Source organism: Callorhinus ursinus, unplaced genomic scaffold, assembly GCF_003265705.2.
Source record: "Callorhinus ursinus isolate GAN/ISIS: 27379988/994484 unplaced genomic scaffold, GSC_fseal_2.0 scaffold2243, whole genome shotgun sequence".
In the NCBI taxonomy this organism is placed as follows: domain Eukaryota; kingdom Metazoa; phylum Chordata; class Mammalia; order Carnivora; family Otariidae; genus Callorhinus; species Callorhinus ursinus.
In genome coordinates this window covers 1-8,109 of record NW_027399297.1, presented here as the reverse complement: position 1 = coordinate 8,109, position 8,109 = coordinate 1, and the positions used below count along the sequence as shown (strand labels likewise).

General features: G+C 60.0%; 1 protein-coding gene across 2 annotated transcripts; it reads left to right on the top strand.

Moving 5' to 3' along the window:
• The first annotated feature begins 1,120 nt into the window (after positions 1-1,120).
• LOC112819088 (uncharacterized) lies at positions 1,121-8,094 on the top strand. 2 transcript variants are annotated; one of them, XM_073890695.1, is made up of 5 exons: positions 1,121-2,847; positions 3,849-3,908; positions 4,355-4,481; positions 4,805-4,921; positions 5,435-8,094. In XM_073890695.1, exons 3-5 carry the CDS (start codon positions 4,361-4,363, stop codon positions 6,886-6,888), a joined length of 1,692 nt encoding a protein of 563 aa, XP_073746796.1. In that variant the 5' UTR covers positions 1,121-2,847; positions 3,849-3,908; positions 4,355-4,360; the 3' UTR covers positions 6,889-8,094. The 2 variants fall into 2 exon arrangements, with proteins under 2 accessions (XP_073746796.1, XP_025721902.1); XM_025866117.2 differs by lacking the exon at positions 3,849-3,908.
• Positions 8,095-8,109: the final 15 nt, after the last annotated feature.

Genomic DNA, 8,109 nt, shown 5'->3' with positions numbered 1-8,109 from the left:
TGCTGGTGCCTAGAGGCACTTTCTGACTCCCAGCTATGGAGGGCTGTCACACTGTCAGGGGTGTGGCCCAAGACAGGTGTGGGGTTTTCCACAAGTCACAGAGATGCCCAACATTAATGCAAGGCAGCCTGGGCGGGGAGCTGAATGTTGATACTCCCCAAAACCCCACGCTGTGCATTCTTAGTCCAGTACTTTAGAGGTGAAGAAACTTAAGTCACAGACAGGGGACATCGGGGCCCAAGATCACACAGGTTCGTCAGAGGAACCCAGCTGCAAACTCAGGTCAGCCTGACCTACCTGGGGCCTAAGCTCTGACTCCTCTATCCTCCATGTTGCCTTTTTTTTTTTTTTTTTAAGATGTTATTTATTTATTTGAGAGAGAGAGAGGAAGAGTGGGAAAGGGAGCCCGACACGGGGCTTGATCCCGGGACCCTGAGATCATGACCTCAGCTGAAGTCAGACACTTAACTGACTGAGCCACCCAGGCGCCTCCCCGCCTCCATGTTGCATTCTGCATCCAGCTGGACATGTACATATATTTTATGCAAGTTTGAAGCATGTGGGTTTGGAAACACCAGATACAGAAGAATTACTAACATCTCATTTGATGCTGCCAATTTGAAACAGTGTAGACCTTTCACAGAGATGGGAGGGAATAATTCTTGCATCTGCCTAGCTGCGGCCGGTGAGGCCTGTAAGAATGTATCCCCTGGTAAGAGGCTTGCCTACATTTCACGCAAGAGCCCACCTGGACTGTTCAGAGGTCCAACCAGGTTGGTTAGGGTCCAACCACCTGCCCCAGACAACAGCCCCCTTTGCTCCCACCCCTACCCCGCAGTACAGTCTTGTTCAGGGGACATTGGAGCCGGGGATGTGGAGCTATTTTGTGTACAGAGGAAGACTTGTTGCCATTTTTATTTCATTTCCAATACATTAATTTATGAATTTATCAAACAATTAGCATTTCTCTAAATATCAGGGAATCAAGATCCCTCTGGTCTAATTACACATTATGGAGATAATTTTATTTTATTATTTTTAAAATATTTTATTTATTTATTTGACAGAGAGAGACACAGCGAGAGAGGGAACACGAGCAGGGGGAGTGGGAGAGGGAGAAGCAGGCTTCCCGCGGAGCAGGGAGCCTGACGCGGAGCTCCATCCCAGGACCCTGGGACCATGACCTGAGCCGAAGGCAGACGCCTAACGACTGAGCCACCCAGGCGCCCCTATAGGGATAATTTTAAAATAAGAAGTTTTAAGAAATTAAGTGTCTCCAAACATTCAAACAGTGCCTGAAATATTAATGTCTCCAAGCTTTTGGTTAAATCACGAGTTTAATATATGAGATTTTCTTAAATTCTTTCAAAGTGAGCAATATTTACACACGAGTATTCCAAAATTGATGTGCTCTCGTGCATCTCGAGGATTTGCATTCTAAGGACAGTTATGGCTGAGATAGGTGCCTATATAAGGAGGGAGGGAGGGAGGAAGGCAGGCAGAAAGAATGAACGAACGTGACACAGATTAATTCCGTACTTCCTTAAAACAGTGGGTAACATGCACGGGGGAACATTATCGTACCACCTGTGTGTGAAGATGAAGGACCCTGAAAAACCAGCAACCCTCACCGTGGAGCAACAAAGGGAACTCTTACTCTGCGCCAGCGGTCGTCCGAGGGCATCGAGGCCGCCTTTCCTTTGGTTTTTATGTGCGACAGACACTCAGCTTGTCCCAGGGAGAAAGGACCCAGGAATCGATACCGTGATGTGCCAGCAACACCTAGACGACCCAAGACGAGCAAATCTGGGAAAGAACGTGGTGCGCGGCCGGTTTAGCAAGGGAAACAGGTGCTTCAGGGACGTCTCGGAGAACAACTCAGACTCAAGCACACTTGAGGCTGGGGGCTTGCACCTCTGGGTGTAGGGGCTGCCAAACTGGTGTCCACCCTTCGCAGGCCACACAGAGGCCACACCCGAGCACAGGCCTCCGGAGGCGGAGCTGGGGTCGGCCTTCCCGGGCTCGCCGCCCGAGCGCCACCGGTCTGAGCCCGCCCCTCCCACTGGGCTTTGTCCTTAAAGCCCCAGGCTGGGGTCGCCTCCAGGGACCTCAGCCGCTTCCGCTTCTGCGAGTCCGGCGTTTAGCCTCGGGGCCGCTTGGGCGCGGGCCGGGCTCCCGGGACCCCGAGCGGAGGACGCCCAGCCAGGCGACTCCCCGCCTCAGGCGCACCGGCCCACGGACGCGGGGGCGCGCCCGCGGGACTCCATTTCCCAGCGCGCTGCGCGGAGCCGCCTGGCCGTGGCCACGGACGTCGGAAAGGGCTCCGCCCACCCGGCCGCAGGGCGGGCGGGAACTACGCTTCCCAGAAGGCGCCGCGCGTGCGTCCGCGGCGCGCATTGGGCCAGCGAGGGCTTGCGGGGGCCGGACTTCCGGCGTCCGGGACTGTCACTTCGCTGCGGGGCGTGGGGCCACACCGGTGTTGGGCACTGCAGCGCGGCGGGCCCGGCTCGGCCTTCCAGGAGCCTCGGAGAGCCGGGCGAGGGCCGCGACGAGGGCGCGAGCGGAGGGCCGCTAGGCGCACGCCGTGGTCCCCGGCGACGGTCGCGCCCCCCGAGCCTCGGTTTCTCCGGGTGTAGCCCGGGCCGCCCCGCGGGGCTGTGGGGCGGTGCCCCGCGTCACGTGCTCTCCGACCCCCGGGCGGCCGGGGAGACGGCGTCCTGGGCGTCTGTGCCCCAGACGGCGGAGAGACTGAGGCCCGGAGCCGGGACGTCCGCGTAGCCGTCGCTTTCTGCGCGTCCGCAAGTACAGGTTCTGATGGCGACCGCGGCGCTGACGGACCCGGCGCAGGTGAGTAGAGGAAGCGCAAGACCCCCTCCCGCCCCGGCCACCTCGACCCCGCCCGGGAGGGACCCGAGTCTCGGCTCGGGGGGGACTTTACCCGAACGTCCTGTCTCCCCTCTCGGTTCGTCCTGGGCCCCGGCGTTCAGGCCAGTGGAGCGTGCACGTGTGAGATCCCCACCTCGGGCAGCCAAGGGAGTGAGGTGTAGAAGGAAGTTCCGAGCGGAGGGTCCCGCACGTGCAAAAGCGGGGAGGGGAGACGGAGCCTAGGCGCTTCGGGAACCGAGCTTCCCGACGTGAGCACGGGGGAGAAATGGCAGGCTGAGGAGTTGTGTCGGGAGCCGGGGGAGGATGCGAGCGGAGACTGGACGTGCTTTAAGTTAGGGTCTTTAGAAGTATCCCACGGTTTGCTTGGCGGAGAAACGACGCAGAGCGGGGGTGGCCGTGTGCAGGGGCCGGGCGCTGCCACAGCCCCGGTGGCGGAAGACGGCACCTGCGGCACGCCGGGCCAGTGGAGATGGGGAAAGTGGTCGGATTCTGGAGCGATCTGATGTCTCAGGTGCGGCGTGGGAGCCAGTGGCCCGAGTGGAGCACAGTCCCAGGTTTTCTGGCCTGAGCACCCAGAAGAACAGAACTGCTGTAGACGGACACAGGCATTTGAAGGGAAAGCAGGCTTCAGAGTAAGATCAGGGAATCTGTGCTGTCCCGGAGTGGAGGTATCACGTGGACCTGGAATTGCAGATGTCGGAGGACACAGTCCTGATATTCTGAGCCGGCAGGGCCTGGGAATCACATTGAGGAGGAAGGAATCCTGTGGACTCAGCCAGGGATGCGTAGCACTCCAGGGAGGTGAAGACAGGCTGGTAGCCCCTGGGGCTCTGGGAGGAAGTCAAGTGGCCTAAGGCAGGGTTTTGGCCAGGGAAATGGGGGGGAGGGGTGGGCGTGGTTATGGAGGGAGGAGGAAACTGGCTTCCTGTGTGCTCACCAGATCCTTGGGCCCCCTCCTGTAGTGACTGGAGGGGATCAGCCAGCCAGTCCTTCATGCTGGAGGAGCAGCCTTGGGATGTCAGGCAAGTTCAGCAGAAGGGGGCGTCCCTCCAGGCCTGGGCAGGTCCTGGCGGGTCCATAGCTGGGACTTGTACAACTGCTCGTTACAGGAACGGTTAAGGGCATGTCTGGGGAGGGTCAGTTTGTGCAAAGGCTGGAGCACAGGTGGGCACCTGGGCCTGCCCTTGGGGTGGCAGCCATCTGAAGGCCGTGAGCTTGCTCTGGCTGCCTTGTGTGAGTGGCCAGTGGAGAGGCCGAGAAGGCATCTGTGCCCTGGACCGGTAGGGTGTAGGGGAGAGGAGAGAAGTTTCGTCTGCAGAGTTGCAGAGCTTGGGGGGGCGGGGAGGGGGGGAGGAAGGTAAGCCTCTGAGGGACATGGGGAAAGGCAGCCTTTGGGACAGGGAGGTGGGTCCTGGGTCCTAGAGCCATAGCTTAGACCGTGTCCATCTTCCCCTGCCCGCTGTTGTAGGGCCTGATGGCCTTTGAGGATGTGGCCGTGTACTTCTCCCAGGAGGAGTGGGAGCTCCTGGACCCAGCCCAGAGGGCCTTGTACTGCCACGTGATGCTGGAGAACTTCACACTTGTGGCCTCGCTGGGTAAGGCCCTGGGTTTTCCACGGGAAGCTCAGTTGTTGCCAGCACTAACCCCATATCTCCTGTTGGCCTATGAGCAGCCTCACACCAGCTGGCTGAGTGTCCCTGTGCCGCCGTGGCGCCTCTGTGTTCAGCCTCGGCCCCTTTCATCTGCTGCTGCCAACACGGTTCTCCTCACAGGGACCATTGCACTTTTCCTGTGAGTCCTGCCCTGTGGTGTGGTCTTCTTGGGTGCACGGATGACACCATCTATGTCCCATAAAGTCGTGACTCCTGCTCTCTGTTGTGCTGGGCCTGGCCCCTCACTTGCTTGTCTTTTCTCACAGGACTCTCTGCCTCAAGACCCCGGGTAGTCATCCAGCTTGAGCGTGGCGAGGAGCCCTGGGTTCTCGGTGGGACGGTTGCGACACCAGCCAGGAATGCTCACAGGAAGCCCAGCCCTGGTGAGTGGGGACTCAGAGGGTGTGAGCTTGGGCCCACCGGCGGCCAGGCTTCTGTCCCCCTTTCCCTGCCTTCCTGGAGACTCTCATCTCTTGCCTCCCACCTGACTCCGTCCTGTTCTCCTTCTACCATCAGCCCCTCCTGGAGGCTCTGGCCTTGGCTCGCCCACCAAGGGGGAGCTCCCGTGGGACCCCATTCCGGGCACCGGGGCACAGCCTTTACCAGGACGCTCCTGGTCCTGCTTTCATGGAATTGACCATGCTAGGGGAGAGGCAGCGGGGAAACAGAGTTTGTGAGTAAAGCCTATAGCGGCAGGTAGCCATCCGTGTAAGGAGCAAAAGGAGGCTGGAGGAGTCCCCCGAGACAGAAGGGAATGACACACACTGGTCTGGCTGCTGCTTTCCTCCCCAGCTCGCACACGGTCCTTGGCATCCCCTTTGTCTGACCGCTAGGCCTGCCCTGGTCATCCCGTCTCGGCCAGCATGACCCAGGGTCTACCATTTCTGTGCCTTCAGGTTCCCGTCACCTGGCATACGACAGGGTTGTTCCAGGAGCAGCAGAACTGCCAGGGGCCTTCCATGACGGCTCCCCTCCAGCACCTACGAGGGTCCTCCCCTTTGCTGGCATCTGTGAGCGTGGGAAAAGCCTGGAGGGCTGGCGGGGCACCTCCCCCTCTCAGGAGAAAAAACCCACAGGGGTGTCTGTAATCTACTGGGAACGGCTCCTGCTAGGTCCTGGCGGTGGGGAGGCCAGTGTCAGTCTGCGGCTGACCTCCCCACTGAGGACGGTCGAGGAGAGCCCACCAAGAGAGAAGGCCCTTGTGACCCGCCCCATGCCAGGCAAGCAGCTAAGGGCATGTGGGGGCCAGAAGCCATATGGGCGGGAGGCCCCTGGAAGCGCTTTTCCCAAAATTCCAGAATTTGAGTCTGGTCTCACCTCTGGGGAAGGAGGAAAGAGTCCAGCTAGCCACAAGCCTCATGGACTCCCTGCTGGCCAGGAGCCCCCAACCTGGGATCAGCTGGGCAAGGCCCTCCACCCAGGCCCTGGCCTCCTTCCCGGGGAGAAGCCCTTCGAATGCAGGGCGTGCAACAGAGTATTCGTGAAGAGCTCGGACCTGCTCAAGCACCTGCGCACACACACTGGAGAGCGGCCATACGAATGCGCGCAGTGCGGCAAGGCCTTCAGCCAGACGTCGCACCTGACGCAGCACCAGCGCATCCACAGTGGTGAGACGCCCTACGCGTGCCCGGCCTGTGGCAAGGCCTTCCGGCATAGCTCCTCACTGGTGAGGCACCAGCGCATACACACAGCCGAGAAGTCCTTCCGCTGCAGTGAGTGTGGCAAGGCCTTCAGCCACGGCTCCAACCTCAGCCAGCACCGCAAGATCCATGCAGGCGGGCGGCCCTACGCGTGTGCCCAGTGTGGCCGCCGTTTCTGCCGCAACTCACACCTCATTCAGCATGAGCGCATGCACACAGGGGAGAAGCCTTACACTTGTGCCCTTTGTGGTGCCGCCTTCAGCCAGGGTTCCTCACTCTCCAATCACCAGCGTGTGCACACAGGCGAGAAGCCCTTCGCCTGCGTACAGTGTGGCCGCGCCTTCAGCCACAGCTCTAACCTCACGCAGCATCAGCTGCTGCACACGGGCGAGCGGCCCTTCCGCTGCGGGGACTGCGGGAAGGCTTTTGCCAAGGGCGCGGTGTTGCTCAGCCACCGACGCATCCACACGGGTGAGAAGCCCTTTGTGTGCGCACATTGTGGCCGCGCCTTCCGCGAGCGCCCGGCCCTCTTCCACCACCAGAGGATCCACACGGGAGAGAAACCTGTGCGCAGGCCCCGGCGTGGGGCAGGCCTGACCCCCCAGGCCAGGCCTTCTTCGGTGGTGTCGTCAGAGGGCTCACTGGGGAGGGAAGCGGGGTCCACTTCTGCCTCAGGTCCGGCCGCAGTTTCGAAGCCTGCTGAAGCCTGAGTTCACAGCTCCAACCTTCCCAGGCTTGTCGTAAAACACCCACGTTCCCTGCGTACCCACATTTTGGAGAAGACCCGTGTGTGCACTGTCGGTCCGTCTGCACATGGTGACGACGTTTGCCATTTCAGCTACGGCTCACTCCAACCCTACGTGGTCAGCCTGCAGATCTAGCAGGGGCGTATTCCCCCCATTTGGATGCTGGGACTTTGGCAGGGCAGAGACTCGGCAGTAGAGTGCCGTTTCATGCCTATTACGACTGTGGGTGCTCAGGTGAGGAGGGGGACTGCTGGAACGCTGGGGAGGCAGTCCTAGAAGTTTCCGCTGTCCATGCACAGACTGGCCGCCAGGCCGACCCTCAGGATATTCTCCAGGGCCTCCTGAGAGCGGACCCAGTGGCTAGGAGGTCATGTGGGGGCCAGGTGTTGACCTTGGGCTCTGTCTCAGCTTCCACCTCTGGGGAAAAGAGCGGACGAGAGAGGGAGAGAGATTCAGGCCTACAGAGGGATCCTGACAGGCAGGATCTTGCTGAGGGTCAGCGTGTGCCAGTTGCCAGCCCTGTGAGGTGGCTGCTGTGGCTGGTATCCCCACTCAGATGAGGAAATGGAGCCAGAGAGAGGGGATGTGAGTTGTACACAGCAGAGCCAGGACTTGAATCCAGGCCACAGGCCCAGCATCCAGACAGCTCACCAGTCTGCCCCCGGGGTTTTAACAGCCATGCTCGGCCTGCCAGTGTGAGAGCTGGGTGATGCCAGGCCTGCCTGCCCGCTCATGGCAGTCCCACAGTGGGCGGTCCCTGGGGTGGGGAGAGGGAGACAGACATCAAGACTGATAGGTCTTGAGCCATGTTCTTTCATTCGCTTTCTCATCCAAGCCTTAGCATTGGCCACGTCCCGTTGTTACCAAAGGCACCGCTACCGGAGCCTTTATATTCCCCCCGCCCTGACGAGAGGTGATCATAACCACAGGTTTGGAGGAGACCACATGGGACTCCTTGTTTCTCCCCGTGGCCCTCAGCAGACCAGGGCCCATCCTGCCGTCAGTCCTCACACCCAGGGATGTTAGTGGTCTCTCTACTTGGGAACAAAAAAGAAAGAGCAAAAATTAGAAGTTGGAATGGATGCACCTTGTGTAAATCCTCGCACAGCACTGTGGAAGTCCACAGCCTCAGCCGCCCCTCCCAGCCTCCAGGTCATGGTTCAGAAGGGTTTAACGGCACAGTCC